Here is a 23,227-nt window from a genome sequence, read left to right as displayed (position 1 = left end):
CAAACAAGCACTCTGAAGTCGTAAATGACACCTAACACTCTGAAACCAAATTCAGCAGTGCCATCAGATCCTCAGAAATGCAAGAGCGACCAGATATATAGAGTATATTTGGAGTAGCTTGCCTGGCAGCCTCATGGTAAGGACCTAGTGCTTACCTAGGGACCTAGGGCAACACTGCAGCCAAAAGCTCTAGAAGTATATTTTGTCTCCAGTTCTTGTTCCCTATTCCCTGTTCCTGCAGTAAGAATGTCCAGTGATGAGGGACTTTCCTTCAAGAATCTCCAAGGTGTCTCGGACGATTCCTGAGATGGTCAGATCTTCTGGCCGCGGATAAAATAAGTCCATTCTGCACCTCAACCCCCACACACACACACACACAATTCCTGGGAGCACTTCTAAAACACACACACAGAACGACTTTAAAAAGCTGCTCATCAGGTTCTGAGAAAGGTCACACACCATGTTCCCACACTTAAAAATAAAACTTCCCATTGAGCAGATACATCTGTCTCGCACAGTCTCGACACCTTAAACAAGCAAATATTTGTGTATGTATGTTCTTTGCTGTGATTATGAAACTGTCCCTATCTTAGCTTAAAACATGCTAATGGTTATAAAATGTTAGAGATCACCTGTATTACCAACTTCTCACAACTTGAAAACACAAGAATATTTTTTCTAGCTTAACAGAAATAGATTTAAACCCCCCCAAAAATACCCAGTATAAATCCTAACGCGTTATAGATTCTGCATCAGGAACACTTTAATTTTTAAGCATATAAACCTCCTAACTTCATAAGATACTAAGGCATGCTTTAAAAAAAACAGCTCAAAACCAACCGTATCCAACATCCATTGGTATCATTCATCTTTCTCGTCTTCCTCCCAGTAAAACAAAAGCATTTTTGTGCACGGAGCTAACATTTATACAGACGCATGAACTTGGCGGTCGAAACTTATAAAACACGCTTAAAAAAAATCCAGATGCGTCTCGTATCTAAAAGTGCCTGAAGCGTTTTGATCAGCATGAAAAACATCTCGCAAGAAGCTATGCTCAAAAGAGGTAAGAAGTAAACAACTCTAAACTACAGAAATGACTGTCGTGAACACGCAGAGGAATGGCGGTAGAGGTCTGGCGAGATCTGATGACTAACAGTAGCCGTACAGTTCTGAAACCAGGTCACAGCACCGCTAATGAAGATCTAGAGCTCAGTGTCACCCTGCAAGGATACACCAGCTTTGGAATTTCTAATGGGAAAGGTGCTAATCTATGGACAGAGATAAAAAAAATGAGCTGGCAGGAATTTATGCAACGTTGAGGTGTTTAGTAAAGCATTTCATTCCTCTGCCCCCGAAACCATTCCTTTTTATTGCAAAAAAAAAAAACGAAGACAGTGTTGGCCTGAACTGAAGAAAGGGTTTTCGCAGGTTTTTTGGTAGGTCGATGAGCTGTAAAAAAGGGAGGGCCTCGCGCCGTTTCCAGGCAGGCCCACTCTCACTTCTCCTCGGCCTGGCCTTGCATCCTCTTGTCATTCATCTTTGAAAGACGTTTCAAGACTCCCCCTCCTCCTCCCCCTCCGTTCACTTCAACTCGCTCTCTCTCTCTCTCCAGCCACAGAGAGGGGTTAGGGTGATACTAAGAATGAGTGACAAAAAAAATCAGCTCTTTTTTTTTCTAAGAATTAGGGCTAAGCGCAAGGAGTACGGGCCAGATAGTTCCTCCCCACTTCCTGTTTTTAAAAGTGTCACGAAAACTGCTTCTGATGAATTATGGGAAATATGCGGTTAGGTCACATGACCACATGACTTGCAAATCGGCTTTTTTATGGGTCTTCCTCTCTAGAAACATCGGTAAACAACCTGATGCAGCACTTCATCGCAGAGCAAGAGCAGCAACAGCAGCACCCACCTTCATCCCCTCGTCGGCATTTACTCTGCTGCCCTGCACGAGGTGAATGTAGAACGGCTCTTCTATTGACCACAGGCTGCAAATGGTCTGCTGAGAGGAGGAGAAAAATACACAGAAATATGAGTTTTCTGCAAATGATGTTACTAATTTGACATAAGTAGGATTGTGACGGCCTGGAGGAGCCGGGGGGTCTCCTTCGTTTGTAACCTTTCTCATGTCCTTATTTCAATGAGACAAACCTGAGCCTCCAGTTTGATGGACGTGTATCTGTATGTCTGCACTGAAGGAAATCTAAACGGTACTGATCTCCAGATTACACTGGATTCTAAATCTGTTCTCAGAGGTACGGAGAAAAATACAAAGGCCACTTCAGGCCTGAACAAGATAACAAGCAGGTTTGAAAAAGTCATTAAAAAACACGCTAATAAAACACAAAATTCATAAGTCCATTTAGGAAAACAAATTACTTGCATTCAGGCACACCGGTTTCATTTAGACAGGGCAGCACTCCAACAGCGGTTTAGCAATTTTTTTTTCAAATTTGAGATTGAATTGTTATTAACATTACGCGAAACCGTCCTTGCATAAAATGCTGCTCATAAAATGTAATGATAGAACTGTGACTCAAGCCTTCCTTTTTTAACTCCAGCATGCTGCAAGCTCCGAGCAGAGCTGTTGAGAAACTGGGCAGCATCTGATGCGATCTGGTATTCTGCAACGGGCAGAGTGTGAAACCCATTGTGGAGAGATAGCTGGCACTGTTCATGCTCAAAATAAAAACCAAAAGTTAAGCCTCCCTTCTTCTAGTACCCAGGACAAGAAAAGAGCTAGCTGTCCGCCTCAGATCTGTTAAACCGCAACCCACAGAAGTACAGCCACTGGACGCTTCAGAAATGTGTAAATTTAAGTGTTAAAAAGGCTGTTTAAAAAGTGCTAAAAAGCAAGTTTGGAATATTTTTAAAATCCACTGCATCTCCTTTGGTTCCTCTGGTTGTTTGCCTAGTTAATTTCTTACTGTAATTAAGGCTGACATCATTAGACATCGCTCTGGGACAATCCCAGGTTTCAAAAGTTACAAACGTCTTGCTATTGAATCGCTTTGGCGATTTTATCCCGTCCTCTGACAGTGGACAGGCGCTGCACCACCCGGCCAAACGCCGTGCTCTCAACAGGGCGACAAATCGGGCACCGCGTGTCAAAACCCCGTCCGGCATCGGGCAGAAAACCCAGAGATACCGCAGCGGAGCGAGACAAAAAGAATGAAAAACTCCCGGGTCGCAGACGAAGAGATGCGGAGATAATTACCGTACTCAGGTGAACCTCAACCCCTCTGCCAACACACCCACACTGACTTGGCGCTTCAGAAATTCGGGCGCGTGAGCTATGGGTCCCACCCCCTCGTCTTTGGGTAAAAGTGTTTGCGGAGTGACGAGAAACCGGGCCCGGCATGTGTCCTGTCCAGTCGAAGGACGAGGAGCGGTGGGCTGCGCGAACGACGCCGGCCGGCCGGTCGCGTCTCACCTTCTTCAGAGGCAGCGGGGGAGGCTTGGAAGAGGAGCGACCCTTGGACAGGTGCTTGATGAAGCCGCCCTGCTCGTCCTGCAGCTTGCTGATCGTGGAGTGATGCACCATGGTCAGCTGGGGTGTCAGCCCGCCGTGCAGACAGGAACAGATGTACTGGAGGAAGGAGAGGAGAAAAAGGGAAAATTCAAGCTCATCAGTGTTAACTTTGCAAAACATACTCAAAAGCTGCACTGACAAACAGTACGTGGGCTGTGAAGGTTAAGACTGTGCGGTGTCCTGCTATCTCTGGCGCGGATATCGACGTAGAGGCTCTCCAAAAGAAAAGGCTGAGAGGAGCATGAGACTCCATGAAAGCTTACAGGAGCTGCTATTACATAAGAGTACCTGTTTTGATCGACGGAATTCCTGTGATGCAAACTAACATTTAAAGCCTGACGTGAAACAGGGAATAATGCCTCATCTTTGTGTGTGCCAAGGGCCTTATTTTTTTAATTATAAAGCACAGGTGCACTGGTACGTTAACCTGCAGAGAAAAACAGGACGCCATCCTTAAGAGTTCCTGAAAAACAACCGGCGCTTACGACCGCTGTTGCTGCTGAAAACGAAAAACACATGAATCACGGTAGTGAGAGGTGCTTAGTTTCAGTATCATCTTGAACTTTCCAAGCCACACATCTCGCAGAGCAGCCCGAGCTGGTGTGTGAAAAAAAAAAAGAACAACAGCCGGGCCTCAGCTCAACTGCTGAGGTGCAAACTCTGAGAAATCAGTGTGTCAACACCATCACCGGGCACTTCAATAATATACAGAATAATCTGAAAAAAGAATCTGGTAATAACGCAAGTATAAAAAACAGCACTCAGTGTTAAGGGTTAAGTAGCAGTTTCATATCGGCCCTGCAGGATGAATCAAGGGAGAAGAGCTATGTAAACAGCACACAGCAGGTAAGGGTCTGACACTTGGGCTGGTGTCTGCTCAGCCAGTGAATCTGTTCATTCCGAACACCAGTGGGCCCTGCTGTCCGAACATCGCAGGTTCGAGCCAGGCTGTCCTCTCCCTGCCGCGCAACCAGCCCCTTGGCAGGAGGAGCCCCGTCTCTCCTCCGGTCACCTGGAACGCGCGACACAGGGAACGTCCGGCACACAGACACAGAGGAAGCCACGCTCTGCCCAGACCCGCCCCGGGCTCCAGACAGAGAGGGTTCAAAAAGAAAAATAACTGCTGACACCGAGTGGGGAAAAAAAAATTCCCGGGTGTCGCAAAGGATTAAACATTAAACACGCACAGCTCCTCCTTCTTTCACATTTGCTCACAGCTCGAAACGCAACTGAGCACATTCAGACCATCATGACGGCAAGGCGCAACACAACCAGCTCTCGAACAGCTCAGGGCTGGCGGAAGATACTCTCGTTTTGTTTCAGGACAAAGCTGCTAGTACAAGGCAATTCTGGAGCGCCGGGGGACTCACTTTGAACTGGCTCAGGGGGTAAAGTCCGTAGATGTATTCACACCTGCCCTTCACCTGCAGGGTGTAATCCTCCGGCTTCTCCTGCTTGGGCTGCCGGAAGACAGTCGCTTTCTTTTTCAGGACGCATTGCATTAGGGTCAACGGGACGTCCTGGGGCTGGACCTGGAAAGCGAAGCTCTCCTGCAGAAGGGAATCGAGATAGGGAGGAGGGGGAGGGACAGATGTTTCAATATCCAAGCTGAGGAAAAGCCAGTTTTCAATGAATAATGAGTCGGCCCATTTTTATCCTGATTAACCAGTACAGTGAGGTGAAGGAGGGCAAGTTAAATATTTGCATCTTGTTGCTGCGCAAACATTGCGATAGTCATATCTTTTACAGAGTTACTCGGCATGCTTCATCACTGGCGGCTTCATTAGAACAAGGACAGGCTGTGTGAGGGGTTAGGCCTCGGGGGTCTCAAACTCTGCACCTGCAAGATCACGGGATCTACTGCTTATTGGGATCTACTGGCTTTTTGACGGTCTCTTGCTATAAACACTTCCTGGCAGCTGAAGGTGCTTTCACAGGGACGAACACCCATAAACCCATTCAAAGCCGCGTGACACGAGGGGCTCCGGAAGGCCGTGCCGCGCTCACCTCGCTGGACTCGAACTTGACGCTGACGATGAACTTGCGGCTGATGCGAGACATCAGCAGCCCCGTCTCCAGCACCTTGGGGCAGGGCTCCAGCTCGCAGGGGAAGTTGTACTCCATCCACTTCTCCCAGGGCAGCTGCTGCCGATCCATGGCCCTCTCCTCGCAGAACGGCCGCATCTTGGAGCGGAACTCGTTGACTTCGTGGTTCTTCAGGGAGTCGAACTCGTGGAGACCTGCGGAGGGGGTTGAGCGTTATCTTGGGAGGGGGGGGGGGGGTCCCCTCAGATCCTGTCCGAACACCGGAAAAAATTCGACAGACACATTTACCCAGCTCTTCGGCCCTCACTGGCCCTGAGCTCTCATCACCCCGTTGACCTGGCTAGTCCGGTAACTGGAAAGATTTCACTCTTCTCTCCAGGTCATACTGGGGTGAATAACTCTTTGGCCATTTAGCCACGTAACAAGCAACATTAATCAGCCTTATTTATTCAGTTGAGAACCTTGCTTCAGGAATGTGGGCAGAGTGCAATTAACGGGAAGTACTTCAGGCCTTCGAAGAAGTAGAACTTCTCTAGAAGAGATAGAGTTGTGGGTGTCTGGAACAAACCACCCACCCAGCCAAAAATCAACTGGCTTCTTTCAAGAAACAGCTGCACAATATCATCAGATTAACTGGCCACTGGCATTGACCAATATGGGTCAAAAGTGCCAAAGCTCGTGTCCTCAGCTGTAGGTATATGGATGAATGGATGGATTGCAGAAGACCAAAATGGAAAACATATCCAACTGAGCAAATAATTATGTCAATTCAGGAACTGGAATAGAAAAACAAAAGCACAACGATTTGTCTGCTAAACCCTGTGAGCAACATGACAACAGGAGAGGTGTCAAGATGAAGACGTCACTCCGAGGGAAACAGAAGGACCTGGTGTCACAGCAGGCTGAGACAGGCTGCGGCGGGCTCCCAGGTGGCCACAGACCTTTGCCGATCAGGAGGCTGATCTGCGTGTTGACCAGCTTCTCCACGCGGTCGCCCTCGCGGGCCACCAGCCGCAGGACGGGCAGGAAGGGCCGCACGTCGCACAGCCGCCGCTGCTCGTCCTCCAGGTCCTCCCTCTCGGCTGTGTGGTTGATGCAGGTGAAGACATAGGCGTCGGGGTCGTTGAGCGTGGTGAAGAGGGGCTCGGTCCTGGCTCTCTTCCAGACACTCTGCACCGCACAGGAGGAGCAGGGGAGAGCGAGGGGGGGGAGGAGGAGGAGGATGGAGAGTGAGGGGGTGAGGCAGAGGAGGATGGAGAACGAGGGAGTGAGGAGGAGGATGGAGAACAAGTGAGTGAGGAGGAGGAGGATGGAGAGTGAGGGAGTGAGGAGGAGGAGGATGGAGAGTGAGGGAGTGAGGAGGAGGAGGATGGAGAGTGAGGGAGTGAGGAGGAGGATGGAGAGTGAGGGAATGAGGCGGAGGAGGATGGAGAAAGAGGAAGAGCAAGGGTGGAGGCAGAGGAGGATGGAGCGAGAGGCAGAGGAGGATGGAGAACAAGGAAGAGCAAGGGGGGGAGGGAGAGGAGGATGGAGAGTGAGGGGGTGAGGAGGAGGAGGATGGAGAGTGAGGGGGTGAGGCGGAGGAGGATGGAGAGTGAGGGGGTGAGGCAGAGGAGGATTGAGAGAGACAGAGAGAAATACACATCAGGGAAAATATTTTTTACTGGGTCCTGCACATCAACATTCAGACAAGATTTGGGCTCCTCTGCAGGTTAGCTTTGTGCTTTAGTGTTCTGTTCTTAAGGCTCCAAGTATTGCCTGTTCCCTCATCCGTCACAGATTAAGCAGAGTACAGTTACAGCGTCTTGGCTCAAATAAAGAGGGCAATGCCAGAACACTCCTTCATGGACACCCACCCAGCTCCATCCTGTGCTAACAAACCTCTGTGGTGCATAAAAATAGCTAGTGACCTGGTGGCCAATAGTGTCACTCCACTGTTTAAATGGTGAACTTTGTCAAACTATGAAACTGGGGTCTGCCATCTAACACACCGACGCTCGTGTGCTGCCTGCCTAATTTATCTTATTGGGAAAAGAAGCGCATGACTGTAACTCCTGCCTGATTTCAGGATAACTGGATGAATGGCAAGAGCAGAGAAGTGGTTATCAAGAAAAGAATCTGGCCTGCAGCAAGACCAGGATTCAAAGCTGCTTCTCATTTGAGGAGTGAAATTGCTTTGTCAGTCCAGACAGCCGGAGTGTGAGTAGGTATTGCACAAGGCAAGAAAACATGAAAAGACCATGGAGACAGCGAGAGACATGCTTTGCAAAGAAAGCTATGAAATATAGCTGTACAAGTTTCTTAATTGAAGTTCTCAATTACAGAAAGTCAGTATTCAATAGTGGCTAAACAGTAAAAAAAAACATTGCACAGTAATGCCAAGAAACTATTGCTTTGAGTGTTTCATTGGGATTTAAAAGGAAAAATTGTGTTACATTTTGACATGTTATAAAGAACATTCTAAGTGTAATTCCCCTAACTGGGACTCTAATTTGTTTCCCAAAACAATTTTTACAAAAAAAGAGTTATAAACCTTTTGACATTGTGGTTTTCTTGAGAAATATCCCCATGTGACAGTAGTGGGGAAACAGTTTTGACATACAGCAAAACTGTTCTATCCGACATCGACAAAATCTCAATTATCAAACCTTGAAACACCAGGAGAGCTCCTGTCCAGAGGCTCACAGACACAACTGTCCCCTCCCCTGTCCAGCTGTCCAGCTCTTATGACCACAACAGTGCACAACAAACAAGGCTGAAGGGTCAGCATGCCCACCCCAACTGCCTCTGGACACACCACACACTTCCAGGTGAAGGCCCAGATCATATCGCCCGCACGTCACTGGAACACAGTTCTATACCTTCTTGATGTTGGCGATCGTGGCGCTGCGCGGCACGGAGAAGTTCAGGTATACCCCTGTCGGCAGAAGGAAGTCGACTCGAATCTCGGGGCTCTCCGCCTCTTCCCAGAAATCCTGCATGCAGGACACACCCGGGGGCATCGTGGACACTGCTCAGCTGCTGCCAGCCCTGCTGCAGGGGAGGAACACCTGCAATCACAATCCAGCTGACCATCAGCTACAAGACATCAGGGCCAGGGGCCAGGGGCCAGGGGAATGGACATGGGCTTGATGCAGGGGAAATGAGATCATGAGGAATGGGCATAGACATGGTCAGGGGGCAGAGGGAATGGGCATAGACAGGGGCAGACACATGAGGCAGGGGGCAGGGGCAGGGGCAGGGGCTTAGGCTCTGGCCGTTTCCAGAGAAACCAAGACACGCCCTGCAGGCTGGCATCACCCCTTCCCCCACCAGTCTGAGACTGGCACAAGCGCAGTGCGCTGACTAAACCCCAGCGCATTACCTCTGAATCTTTTCTTGGAGGTGCAACCACACCTAAGCAATCAGGAAGTGCAGCCAACAGACATTCTAATGTTTTTGCCTTTTATACACTCAGCACTTCAAATATTCTACTTCCATCTTAGAGGGTGCAGTATCGTTCAGAGACTGCAAATGCGGCCCTGCTATTTGCACATAACCACACGTTGCTCAGTACATCGCTTACAAAGCAGGGCCTGCCTGTACTTTGAGGGACTGGTGGCACAACTTATTGCCACTAGTTGAAAAAAGGGGATTCCCTACGTACATGATATGGTTGGAACAAAATTTTGTAACTGATTGCTAAGGTTTGTTCATAGCTTTCTAAAAGTTGAATGTGGTCTATCATGGTACAATCAAAATGAAGTATGTTAAAGCCGGGTTGAAGCAAAGCAAGGAATACGCACAGTGCAAACACGATGTACTCATGTGCAGATTTACTATGGTAAACTGTCAAAAGGGATCACAAAGGTGTGCAGGTAATGCGTGTGTGTGACTGAATTCAGGGTTAGAAAATTTAGGAAAAGATTTTTTTAAAGGACAGCTTTTGAAGTTAGGCCACTCCTCCACTTTCTCAAATGTCTTCATTGAGAGTTTGCTTACTAATGGGTAACTGTACCACTTAGTGTTTGACCAAAAAAAAACACCTCTCTCTGAGCTGGGACAGTTGTTGCTCTTGTAAGTGAACTGTGGTTTAATGAATGAATGCACATGTCCGCAACAACCCAGCCAACACCAGCAGCTGGGACAGAATCTGCTCCCTCTTCTCTGAACGGGTCAGGCTCATATAAAACATGAAATAAAACATTTCCGTGAACAAAAATAATAGTATAGTATATTATAGTACAGTGCTTTTTAATTCTCTTTGCATGTACATTTCTAATTATGGTATGTTATTTTTTATGCCTCGAAATTCTCTGCCAGTAAAACAAGCAGGTAGGCAGCAGTGCGCTACAGCAATTGGGACTGAGGGCTAAAGGTTGCCAGTTCATATCCTGTTCATAGCTGTCATTCTCTTGACCCAGGTCCGTCATTCAAATTGCTCTGTTGTAAAGTAAAATGTCTCCAGGTTGTCACTCTGAATGATACTTTATAATTAACCCGGTGAAATAAAAACATTAATACACCTACCTATTCCACAGCAGTCTGAAGCCAATTTAATACATCTATATAATGACACTACATTCATTTTTAGGCATTTCGTTAGCTACAAAATACAACAGCCATCCTCATTTGTGCATAAATGAACAACAATGTGTTTTATTTCCTATTATCAAGCTTTTACATCTTTACATTTAAAACCCAGAACAGGAGCCACTTCTTTACCCAAAGGGTTGTGGGAGTCTGGAACAGGCTACCCAGCCACGCTGTAGCTGATACCCTGGCTGAGACCTTTGATCAATTAACTACTAACTACCTAATGGGCTAGGTGGGTAAATAGCCTCCTCTCGTTTGTAAACTTTTCTTCTGTTCTTATAACATCACAGCAGGGTCACAGTGCAGGAAAATGGCAAAGAGCAGACTTCAAAACGCTTATATTTAAGCACTTTTACTTCATCTTCATTTTAGAATAAATATCACGAGATTGTATAGAATATGATTGCTCATCTTTATTTATCTTTGGAGGTTTAGAGGAGCACAGAAACTTGGGGACTGCTTTGCGTGAAGGGAAATTCGTGCTGTTAGAGGAAACTGTGTCACCTGTTCCTCAGCCCTCCACCACACTGCGTTCATCACTACTACTCCTGTCACAGCCTTCACCCCACTGAAACAGCTCAAGCTTTGTTCTTTCAAAAGTGGGTTTCACACACTTGCACAAAACCTTAACACCCTAGTTGAATAAAAAAAAAAATCAATATTTTTCCATTTCAGGAAATGCTTAGTCTCCACTGATTTAAAATGCAAATTTTCAGGCCAGGGCTCCAGTAACTAAAGCCCTCTTTTCTCCATCCAGATTCTCTTCACTTGAGACAGTGAAGGTTGTCACAAACTTGACTTCTCTTGCTAATGCAATGGCTTAGTCAAAATACCGACTGACGTCAAACTTGGAAAGCTCACCCACAGTCTCAGCAGTCCTTTCTCTCCGGCATTATCCTGGCCTGCGGCGGTCCTGGAAATCGAACACTGGCAGACCGCTCCAGCCACGCAGTGACAGAACCAGCAGGCAGGCGCTGAACAGCCCCGGAGCGCCACTGAATCCGATCTCCCCTGCCTGACGGCTGATCGCTAGCCGTGCCCTGACGAAAATGAGTCACCGCAGTGTTTCACTGCAGCACCACAGGAAGAGACAAGCTGCCAACTGACCTTTGTCTAATCAAGATTACAAATAAAACCAACCAATTAAACATAAACTGAAATTAGCGGTCAGTTAGTAGAAACACTAACTGCAGCACATCTCAATTACCAGGATACCCTTTCTGAGAAAAAAAGAAAATTCCAAGTTTGAGAATATTTCCAGTTTAGTGCAAACAATACCACAGGTGGAGATCAACCCTTAAACAGCAGTTATATAATTATTTACCGTATATGTACTGTACATATCTGCAGGTTTTCTAGATCATGCTGCAACTGCACTACATGAAAACCTTCTCATTATACCCTCCACTGCTAAAGTTACTCATCTTTTTACTTATTGACTGTCAAGATGAATCATTATCGCCAATGAGCATTCGAGAGATTGCACTCCTAGGTGGGCTTCTCCACGGTGAAAGCTGATTCCTGTAAATGCTACAGCTGACTGTATCAACTATAAAGGGGGGCGACACATGCTGGTGAGGAGCATAGGCGCTCACAAAACAGCAAGCTGGGAAAAGGCACAGCAGAGTACGCCGCACTCCTCCGCGATTATTCAGCCCTTTAAAAAAAAAGTGAAGTTCCACACACATGGGAACGGGCCCATTCTGACAGCTCAAACAGTCCCAGTCCAAACCAATCGAGCGGCTCTGCAGCAGACTGCTGTAGCAGAACTATAGGAGTCTGAGACTTTGAAAGGTCAGGATTGTCCGTGGACCCAAGAGATAACAAATCTAAAAAACCAAAGAGGTTCTTGGCAATCACGACTCACATCCACAAACTGAATTATTTAAACTTAACAACAAACACAGACAATATTGCTAGATGAGAGTTTTTTCTTAGAATTAACAAAGCAATATGGAACCTCATCAGATCATCCCAAACAACACATTTTCAGTACAAACCTTTCCAGGGTTACCCAAAAACACATGTCAAGGAGCAAGAAGACGTTCCATCATAAGCCATGATATGAGCCAAGTAAGGGTCCATCACAACTGCTAGACACCTGTCAGTTACCGATAACCAGCGAGCTAGGCAGCCAATATCACACCCAGGGCTTGTAAAAACTGAACTGCAGGTGCAGTGGGACCTGAGAGTCCAGAGTGAAGGCACTAGCCAGTACAGAGTCAGTGTTCACACTCAGAGGCAGATCTGTGCTTTGGGTTAGGCCTGGGCTGACCTTGCTGCATCCTGACAAGGCGCTAAGTGGCCTTTTCTTTGGCACAGGGGGTCTGCATCTCATTCCATATTTTGAGGCTGCCAGGGGCATCCAAGCACAAGATCGCATAGCTTTTAAAGGTTAGCTTTGATTGCTCAAAACGCTGAACGCCAGTGAGCCCTTCCCAACAATGGTATTATTCAGCCAAAACAGTAAACAACTGCTGAAACTCTCGCAACAGGATCTGGACTGTACAGCAGTCTGTTAAAAAGTTGTTTTTCAAAAAGGAATAACTATCGAGGCAGGCCTGGCGTGACCCATTCTTGGGCTGGTTCACGAACGCTGATGTGTTTTCTGATCGAGCAGAGAGCAAAAGACAGAAGACATCCAAACTGCTCTGTCAAAGCAGTGCAGCAGAGGAGCTGGAGTTCCACCGACGGAGGATTTAAGGTGTCAGCCAGGGCCACAGCCATGGAAAAAATGTGCAATGTTCCAGTTAGCCAGTTGAAAATGTTCTCGTTAATCAGTTAACTCAATGGTCAAAAAGCAGCTCAGTGGAACTGGTGAAAGTGAAACCCTCCAGAACTTGCAGCTCTGCGGCTCAGCCTAACGGGTCCTAAGCAGTTTTGTTCTTCTGACACAAAGGAAAGGCAAATGTAAGCACAGGCAAAAGTATGTCCATCTGAGAAATCTGGACATTCACTGATGCATCCTGGGGGAGGGTTAGATATGACCACCTACTTCTGTACTGGAAGAGAGGGAAAGTAATAAGGGGATCAAAAAGCAAAAAAAAAACCATCCACAAAACACAGCCATTACATGAAGGAAAAACACTGCCGTCATGGCTGCGTGGAGCAGTAATTTCAGGATTTATTTGTTCAATTAAAACTTTTATTTCCTCATCTGGAACTCTTCATACAAACGAAATAAGAAGAGACAATAAAACTGATCATCCATTCATGCATTATCGCAAAGCTGCTTATTTTGGGTAAGGCTTATCGCAAAACAGAAGCCCACCCCAGAATCACAGGGCAGGATACACCTTTTTGGGGGCACCAGGCCCGGCAAACACAATTCAGAGAATTGTTCATCTGGACAGCGTACTCATAGAAAACCTATGTGAATACTGGGGAGCATGCAAACTCCACACACACACAGTGCTCCAGTCACGAATCGAACCCAGGACTCAAGACACGCACGGGAGCACTAACTCCTAAAAACATGAAATGGATATGTCCGCTTTCTCTGACTTCTGTGCCAGTAACGGATTTTTCCCCAATTTCAAACTGTACAGGAGAGGTCAGCTCCTCCAAAATGTGATAAAAACAAAGAGGTGCGAAATAACAAGAGGGCTGTTTATCGCACAGGAGCGTTACACAACGTGTTGCCCCTCGGGTAGGGATCTGAGTCAGCTTTGTCTTGGAAGTTAAGAAACGCGGAATAAAAACAGCCTGTCAACAGAGAAATGTCCCAGGATAGCCTGCAAAAGGAATGCAGTCAAAGTGCTTGTCACGGTGGGCAGGAATGACGGCGGGTTGTAAACACTCTTTCTTCAATCCACTGCCCAGCGGAGTATCGTGTAACAAACACAAGGTGATCTCCCTATGCAGTGTGGCACTACATGTTTCCCTATGGTAAACCTATAGAAATAAGGCATTTTCCTCCATTGCATATCATAATAATTTCCAGTGCTTCAAGACGCGACGCTGTTGATTTTGTGTGCGGAAAATAAAATAAAAGCATGCTTTTTACATGCTGTGAAATGAGTCGACCTACTGTATGCATTTCCCCCCGCGCAGTAAATATTTAAAACAGAAGCTCAGAAATACCAGACAAACATTAAGGCACCGCACACAAATCTTCAGCTCCAGTAATCTCTTCCAGCGTGGAAACGTCACGTAACCCCACGCCCTTCATAAACAGGGCTGCGACTGTTTCATTCAGAATTCCCAACAACTGCCTGGATCCCTGCTGATCTGGAGTCCCACGCACACAGAGCCTCCCTGCAGGAAACAGGAATGCTGAAGAAAGGAAACGACTTTCTCCCGATACTGGGAAAGCCGCCCGCAAATAAGAGTAGATTGAATGTAAAGAAAACACAATTTTGTTTTCTCTACAGTCCACATCAGCTTGACACCCACATGCAAACTGGATTTACTCCATGCAGGTCAGGCCGAGAAAAGGCTAGCCACATATCATGAAAGTCATGATAGGGTTCAAAATAATTGAGCGACTGAGTGCTGTTGTGCGTCAGAATCGAACATAACGACTTAAAAAAAAGTTTTTTAAAAGTTCGTCTGGAAACTCCTAATGCAATTGCGAAAATATTTTTTTTTAACACACAGCTGCTAAATCTTGGCAAAACATGGGCTACAGTTATTAGGAAAATGCAAAAAAAAAATTTTATCAAGCGCTTACTGGAAGCTCCCCTAAGATAATCAGTTACACAACTTCAACAGCAGCAGGAAACGTAAGAGTTTCAAGAGAAGCCGGATAATATTTTCTTCACCAGTCACAGGGCGCCAGTAAAATAGCGTTCTTCACCTTCGAGACTGTCAATCACAAAAAGCTGAACCTTACAGGTTACATAAATTATTCAAAGCGAAGGGTTGGGGATGAGCCGAGTAATACATTTTCGCAGCCTCTATACTGTGCGGGGCACTGACATTTACAAGTATTTTAGCCATCGGTTTTCCCCCAGGATTGTACCAGTCACGGCCGACCACTCTCTCGTATTCGAGTGATGACACGGACTGGAACAGGTGGGCAACAGGGCATCGTTTCGTCTTATCAATCCAAGACCGCAGCCGGGGTAATTTAGCCCCGAACGGCCATTGAAGACCCTGAACTTCAGCAGATACAGTACTTTCTGCATGTACACCGCTGTCGCTTCAGCAACACCTTTCCGATAGCCAGACCCTTAAAGTCAAGATACAGCACCACCCCGCCTGTGAGGAGTACATCTTCTCGGACTATAGAAATGTTAGGTGTTCATCTCATTTTCTCCCGATACTCCTCCATACATTGTATCATCGCATCGTTACACCATGTAAAGATAACCCAGCAGTCAACATGCACGAAGTACAGTACATAAAACGTCCAAGTACATACATATATATTTAAAAACAAAACAATTAATAACTGGAAGCTAATGCAATGACAGACTGGGTTACTTGCCCGTTCTCCGGTGATGCGAGCCTCACTGGCAGACCCATTTATCCATCGCTGATGGATATCCTGTCCCCGTATACAGCACGCAGACGTTAACGGAGATGCTCTCCTCTGCCCGACCCGGGGGACCGCTCGCTTTTTGTAAACCCCACTCTCGCTGCAGTTCCCGGGAAGCTGCCAGGGAGGTGTAAACCCGGCATCCGCGACACGCAGGGCAATTGCGCTCCAGTCGGCTCCTCGCCTGGGCTGCAGCAGAACTCTCTCAACTGCGGCCAAAGCAGGAACTACGCCTGGGGACCGTCTCAAAAGTTCACACCCAGCCACGGGGTGAAAGCAGGAGGTGGGGGCGGTGGGGTTGGCCTCCTCCTCTCTGCCCGCCTGTCCCGTTTTAACGGTGTTAAAATATGGGAACCACGCGGCGCGGGGGAAGACTGTCAAACGGGAATAAAACTGCAATTTATTTACCGTCTCGTTCGAGGGACGGCAGAGATGCAGCGTGTGGGGGGAAAGTCAAACAAATATATAACCAGACCCGTTTACAGCGACTGGGAGAGAACCAGTCACCATGCAGGTAAAATAAGATCTTAACACCCAATAAGATTGAACTGACTGCTACAGAAGTTCCTTTAATCAGTCATCAGTGAAGTCTTCCAATACAGTGCTCTTTTTTCAGTGAGGGAAATTATTCGGCAAGTTAAACCTGAATAACTAATACTAGGATTTTCCCTGAATATTCCCCCTTTCTGACTCCAAGAAAAATCCACTTTTTTCCCAAATTGCTCATATATAGACTGCACATATTTGATTATATATATATATTTGAAAATATATGTATTTTTCAGCTCTCCTGTAAAACACAGAGCTGGTGCTAGGCACACATTAGTACAATTCACTTTAAATTATGTTAACTTTTGCAGGTTAAATTCGCTCCAAAGGTTCCCAGACTTCTCTTGCCAAGAAAGTGAAAACTAACAGAATATTCCCTTGGGGCAGGACATTTAAGTTATACACTCATGTGGAAAAACACAACCTAAATAAACAAACGATTCTGAATGCAGAAATACAGAACTGTTCCCAAAATACAGAACTATTAGCCAAAAATGAAGGAAGAGAAGAACAGGAAATCAAATTTCTCAAAAAAAGGTGGCAATATGCGTTATTTTTGTTTCAGTGGATCCCTCCTGACATTACCGGCATTTCTAACAACAGGCAATCTTTCCCATGAAAGCAACAGCTTCAGTTATAGCTTTCTGCTGAGACACTGCCAGGGCTTATGCAGGAAGTCTAATGTCTCGTCACGTTTGCATCAGATGCACAAATGTCATCGGATTTACACCCATCACCCTGCTTCACTCACACCGGACCTGTTTGCCTTCCCATCCCCTGTGATGTTCCCTGCGCAGATGTCTCGGGTTCGAATGCGCAATTCGACGTCAGAGATGAAGGCCTCAATGAGCACAAATCGGAGTAAGGACGCAGAGCTAAATTCTCCCGTGAAATTAACGGCTCACGAGCCACGTGTGCCACTTTGAGTCTGAATACAGGATAGAAGCACAATGTGCTTTTTTTGTCAACTGAAATGTTGATCTTTCTAAAAAAAAAACCCAGAACAGAAATGTTCTAAATAATGTTCTCACGCTGCATGACTTGTTCTCAGTTTTTCAGGAGCTTAGAATGAGGACTCGGGTGTCCTGGAGAGCCAGTTCAGTTGGTCTGATACTGTGGGTCACCAGTCCTGGTCCTGGAGAGTCACAACACAGTTCGTTTTATAAGTCCCCTGTTTCTAAAGACTGGTCACAGCTGTCAGCTACTGGTGAATCCATCAAGTCATCTGTTCAATTTAAAAAGCTCCAGTCATTCAGGACTGAAGTGATTTAGATTTAAGTATATACTTAGATCTTAATCCTAAATGATCCCTAAATCACTTCATGTAACAAATCACCCATTTCATTCCATCATACTAGAACTGCTACATATCTTTATGATTTAATAGTTGTGAGTTACAAAACCCTGCATGACCGGGATTGGAAATTCAGCCTCACCGAACTGTGACACATGAAACTCTTTAGAATGTGTCCTTCACCATCACAACAAAATGATACAAACAACAGCACCCGAAAGACGTCTTAACGGTGAATGTTGTCCCTTTGCGTATAAACAAACCGTCAGACGTAATGACATACATTTTTTAAATAATTTCTAATACAGGGGAGCACAGGAAGGATGGCATTTTAAGCGCAGTTTGCATTAGCGACGATCCCTTACTTACAGTACCGCACTCCAAAATGCAGATAAGGCGGGTGAGCTCACAGCCTACGTCACCGCTTCAACGGCAGCCTGGATGATGAAGGGCTCAAATTTTCCAATTTCCTCTAACTTTCTCCTGTCTTGTGTTGAAGCTGTCCTCTTAATCTCTGAAGAACCCTAGAACGGTCAACCGCAACCCTTTGTTTCTTCATCCGCCTACATCCGATGTTCTCTAACCTACACAATTTAAAACCAACATTGTCCTAACTTCTCTTTTCAAAATTAACCCTCCGGTTTCTCACAATGCAACAAGGGTCACGTCTCTTACTTGCGTCGCTTCGCTGTCGCAAAGATTTTTGTAAGGTGTTTTCACATTTTGAAAACGTAAAGATTTTAAAATGAAAGATTTTTTTTTTCTTTGAAAGGATGGACAGGAGTCATAAATACACATCAGAAGCCAGAGAAACACAGAAACGGTCAGCTGGTGAATTAGTGGTCTTCTATTTGACATACTCTATGGTTTAAACTGAGAAATTACTTTATCTTGCCTGGCCAGGCGTGTCCCAGCCATGTCATCCCATACCTTACATGTCATGTTTTCAAAGGAGCAAGTTTTTTTTTTCTGTGTTACACTGGCTTCAGGAATCAAATCCCAGTGAATCACCTTCCCTGTCAGACTCTTTCTTTACTGGATACAGCAGTCTGCAAACAAATGTCAGTCCTGTTTTCTAACAGAAGACCAATCAATCAAGTGATTTAATTACATTTGATGATGACGGCCTGCACAGTTTACGACAGTTTGTGCAAAAAATGCACTGGTCAGAATCTCTGGGAGAATAATTCATAGCTAGAGAGATTACTATACTGTATATAGCTATAGTGCTACTCTGGACGTCATTACCAATTAAACCTGCACCTCCCTGGCATCTACACAGTAAGTCATTGCCAATCAAGTAAAGAGAAACCTGCTTAACTCTGATTTAAGGATGCACAACGTCAGACAGCCTTATAGGCAGAAATTGTCTGTGAAGGAATCCATTAGACCAGTCTTTCGTAAGACTCAAGGCTCTCTTCTGTCAATTCCCAAGAAAAGGAAACTGCTTAAAGGGTTTTTGGATGCAGATGAACAAAACCAGAACCACAAGGATGAATCACAGGAATGAGGAATTAGGATTCTGTTTGACTATCCGACAGACACTGAGGACAATCTCAGAACCAGACACACGCAAATGAGATTTTCCTAACACTTTCCATTTCGACTAATGAGAAATATAGTTTAATCACCTTCAGTTCCGCTACAGGTCAGACAGATACACATGTTTATTCATCATAAAAGCTGATTTGTTTAAATTAAATCCACGATCAATATAATCAGATACTTAAGTAGACAGTAATATAGCTGATTCATGTTATTTAACTCAATTTTTCAATATTGCTTTTTTGTAATTAAAGTTTATTTCGATAGGGGTAAACAATATGTAAATAATTTTTATAAAAATCTTTGAAATAATGGTTTAATTTTACCAGCTGGTAGGAACACCCCTCTTCATAAAACAAATTTGCATGGAATTATCATCAGATTCAGAAATTGGTAAATGTAATACACAATTTAATAAAACGAAAATGCATTACCATACCAGTAATGTTAATTTCTTTAAGATTGATCGATCAATCTGAAAAAAAAAAACATTTATTATGGCATACTGAAGTCAGATTACTGAAATCTAGCCAATTCATTATTTCTAATTTTATTAGTATTTTTTTAGTGATTAAATGTAAAATATTCCAAAACTAAAACTAAAATAACCAAATACCTAAATATTAAAAAATAAAAAATGAGACCTTTACAAATGTATACATTATATAGTTAAATTCAAGATGCATACTTTTATGTTCTCATTATATTTTTAGAAGAAATGGAGCAAATCGTTTACAGTACACCATTAGTTTCATGATCCAGAAACAACTTAAAAAATAGCCAAAATTACATTTAAGGTAAGAAGTCTCCCATTTTTCTAACATTATTTCATTATGGGATGTTTTATTGGGAGGGGGAGGGATATACAGAGATCTGCTGAACTTTGTTCTACTTGGTTCACAGTATGAAGAAATAGAAACTGTCCAAAATCACCACAGCAGTTAGTGAAATACAATAATTTTGTACTACTAGATGGAAGAAAAAGACTTTTCCAAAGTGATTTCCTAAGGCCCAACTCAGGCCTCAGTGCCTTTAAGGTCGTTCTCCCTGTGCTTTCCAATAAATCAATGCAATTAAAATACTAGAGGAGAAAATGAAGTTCGTCCTTTTTCGGAAGACCTTGAAGGTCTAAATTTCTTCAAGCAGAAGTGACTGGAGCCGATGTTTCACCCGAAGCTCTTCTGCAGGCTACAGGATATCTATTGCACACTGCCACACGGGAGTCCGGTGAACTTGATCTGCTTTTAATAGTATAGAGTATATAAGAGTACTCTATATAGTATATAGTTTAAAGAGCATATGGCAGAGTATATGCAAAAGAATTGTATCTGATTTAAGTGTTTTGGACTAATAAGCTCATACTGTATCCTCTAATCAGAATTAGATTCTGAATGCATGCCATTCCTTTGACCAGTGTTAAGGGCTCCATGGCTTATACTCCTACATGCCTCTAACACACTATCCGCAAAGATATAGAGGAGGATCTTCCTCTGGAAAAAGGCTGCATTAATCAGATACCTCCCCTTCTGTGTGTCAGCCTCAATTGATTAATCACGCACTTCAAATAACCCCGTGCATTGGCCATCAAACACACTAATGGGTCAGTCGCATCTCTCTTATTCCACAAGGGGATTTAGAAAATCAGACATCCGAATGCCATTTGTAAGCATTAAATAATTTGTCAAACCAGAAAGAGGGAGCAGTTCAGTACTTTAAAGAACAGTCCTTCTACAACGTGGGCAGGCCTGTGACTAATATCAAAACAAGACGTTCCACTTCAAAGATATTACATTGATCAACAGCAATGAAAATGGGTAGTTAAGCACCAGAGACTGAAAGAAGTTTTTTGGCCTCCGTGCTCCAAAACAGAGCTTAGTACTGAATGAAAAAGGACTCAGAAGCTCAGTGCCTTCAGAAGCTAAACGAATGGAGAGAGCTGCAGCAGAAAAAACAACAAGCAGGGTGGATTTCAGCACCCCTGAATAAATATATAAACCAATATGAGCCTTGCAGAATCTATGGTGCTTATGTCTACGCCATTTTGAAATTGGTGTTGTATCCCATATACAGTCTATAATATATTGTGCAAATGTGAAGCCTTTTTTATATTAAGATTTTGGCATATTAATTCATACTGTTTGCTTTTTCTGGCTCCTTACTTCTTTTTAAAATGGAAGAGGTCAAATTTAACATGTTTTGCTAAGTTACATTGCACTGTTTCACTTTGGACTAATAGTTGTCAGCCCATTGACTGGAGCAGGAACGATCTGGAAGTCTGAAGGACAGGAAGTGGCTGGGGGAAGAAAATCCACATCGCTCAAGAGTGTAGTACTGCACCATCACTTCCCACAGCATTCTGGGATATATTCATGATAGCACACATTACAGCTCTGACTTTCAGACAGCTGCTGTTAACAGTAGAATTTACTTGAGCAACAAAATATAGTGCATGAAAACCATTCTGATTTGAATATCTTTTATTAATTTTGTTCATCCATAATGATTTAAAGTCTTAGCAGCCACATTTTGCAGGGCAGCAGGAAACAAGTATTACTTTCAGAATTACATTCTAAGTCCGTTTTTAAAGAAAGCGGAACCAAGACAGGAACATGAAAGAGAAATTTATGAGCTGGTCACAGTTGTAACAATTGTGGTAATTGTTTAACTTCTGTGACTTGTTCTCTCCCAGACAAATCAGTTTGTGGTCAGTTTTAAAGTGCTGATATGGCTTTTTAAGTTTACTGTATATAAAATGTCCAGCTCTAAAACAGGGTGAAATTTTCCTCTTTCTTGACTCTGATGATGTTCCCTAAAGATGTCAGAGTATTTGTGAGAAACAGTAATTTGCTAAAATCAAAAACAAGAGCCTGGAAACTGACCACAAAGAGCTTTGTTTTAGGAATGCAGCTCACATACAGTACAGTATGTCTGCGTGATTCTGTGAGATCTAAGCTGCACCTCCTGTCCAGTCTTCAGAGTGCAGTTTCAGCACTTTGTAATGAAACAGTAATTTGATGAGGGCTCTACAGCTGTTAAAAACAGGACAATCTGTGCAGAAGGTAAATAATGCATTTTAATAGTCAAGTAATTTAAGGCCATACTGATTGTGTATACATACATTTACATTGAAGAGAAGTTTCTTTATGCTTTCATTCATATGCTTTTCTCTTTTTTTAATTCTTCAAAGCTTGCTAGGAGAGGAACACAAATGCTTGACTGCAGAAGGCTTACGGTAACAATTAAAAACACTACAAACTGGAAAAAAACAGAAAATGTTCTCCTAACAAGCTTTGACAGCAGGACAAAGCACATGTACACGTTTTAAAAGCCTTCACATAGCCCTATAATGTATGTATTCAAGCACCTGGGATATATACAGGAAATTATTAACAGAGTAGTAAGATACAAAGAGTAGGCGAAATTAGCACTTTAGGGCAAAAATGTGACTGTATATGAAATTTCTATAAATAATTTTTACTGCTGCTTGTCAGATAGGGAGTTTACAGAATACACACACGCACGCCTCTCAGCACCCACACACAAGCCTGCATACCCAGTTCCCCTCCTACACAAGACCGCAGCAATCTGAGGTTAAAAAAGGTAAACATGATAATGTGAATATCAAGGCCATGGTACTTCCAAATCAGAGGCTACTTTAGGCTCTTTCCCCATTCCTTTCAGATAAACGTGCTGGGGACCTTTTTTTTTTAGGCCAATTAATCAAGTAACCAAACATTTCTACAAAAGAAAGAACACTATTTTAACAAAACAAATTGCACATTTCATGTTTAGGGATGGTTAGAATGTCTTTTCTGCATCTTGGCTGATGGATTAGATACCGCACAATGACTTCATAAAGGGGGTAAAACCAACACCAGCTGTGCTCTGCTACTCTACTGATAGGGCATCTTCCTTTCATCTTCAGGCACATGTGGTTTAACTGTCTGCTTGCTTATTGAAGTTATTTGTCCAGGAGATACTGAAATGTTTGCATTTGTAAACCCCCCTTCTCCTCGCAATATTACCTAAACAGGGCTGAAAGAGTTTAATGAAGCTCACTGAATTAAACAAATTCTAGGAGATTCATGACTCACCCCAGCATTTGCTGATGACGGCACTGACCTGCTTTCACTGTCCAGCTGAGGAACTGAGGCTCTGCCACACGCTGACCAGGATCAATACAGTAGCTTCACTTAGGCAGTTAAAG

At 44.2% G+C, this 23,227-nt stretch overlaps 1 protein-coding gene across 9 annotated transcripts in view; it reads right to left on the bottom strand.

The window, feature by feature from the left end:
- The window catches only part of pik3cd (phosphatidylinositol-4,5-bisphosphate 3-kinase, catalytic subunit delta), a 63,875-nt gene that overhangs the window by 22,315 nt on the left and 18,333 nt on the right, over positions 1 to 23,227 (bottom strand). For 2 of the 9 annotated variants that reach the window (XM_069183737.1, XM_069183735.1), the window contains exons 2-7: positions 8,437 to 8,608; positions 6,517 to 6,745; positions 5,537 to 5,769; positions 4,900 to 5,079; positions 3,431 to 3,586; positions 1,910 to 1,999 (exon numbers count right to left, since the gene is read on the bottom strand). In XM_069183737.1, the coding sequence (XP_069039838.1) occupies positions 1,910 to 1,999; positions 3,431 to 3,586; positions 4,900 to 5,079; positions 5,537 to 5,769; positions 6,517 to 6,745; positions 8,437 to 8,577 (1,029 nt within the window). In that variant the 5' untranslated portion in view covers positions 8,578 to 8,608. Of the gene's footprint in view, positions 1 to 1,909; positions 2,000 to 3,430; positions 3,587 to 4,899; positions 5,080 to 5,536; positions 5,770 to 6,516; positions 6,746 to 8,436; positions 8,626 to 11,011; positions 11,203 to 15,581; positions 15,857 to 17,844; positions 17,993 to 23,227 lie in introns of those variants that run through there. The other 7 variants (XM_069183738.1, XM_069183739.1, XM_069183730.1 and 4 more) reach the window with 7 other exon arrangements.

The sequence above is a fragment of the Lepisosteus oculatus genome, chromosome 25, assembly GCF_040954835.1.
Source record: "Lepisosteus oculatus isolate fLepOcu1 chromosome 25, fLepOcu1.hap2, whole genome shotgun sequence".
NCBI classification, from domain to species: Eukaryota; Metazoa; Chordata; class Actinopteri; order Semionotiformes; family Lepisosteidae; genus Lepisosteus; species Lepisosteus oculatus.
This window is presented reverse-complemented; position numbering and strand designations above follow the sequence as displayed.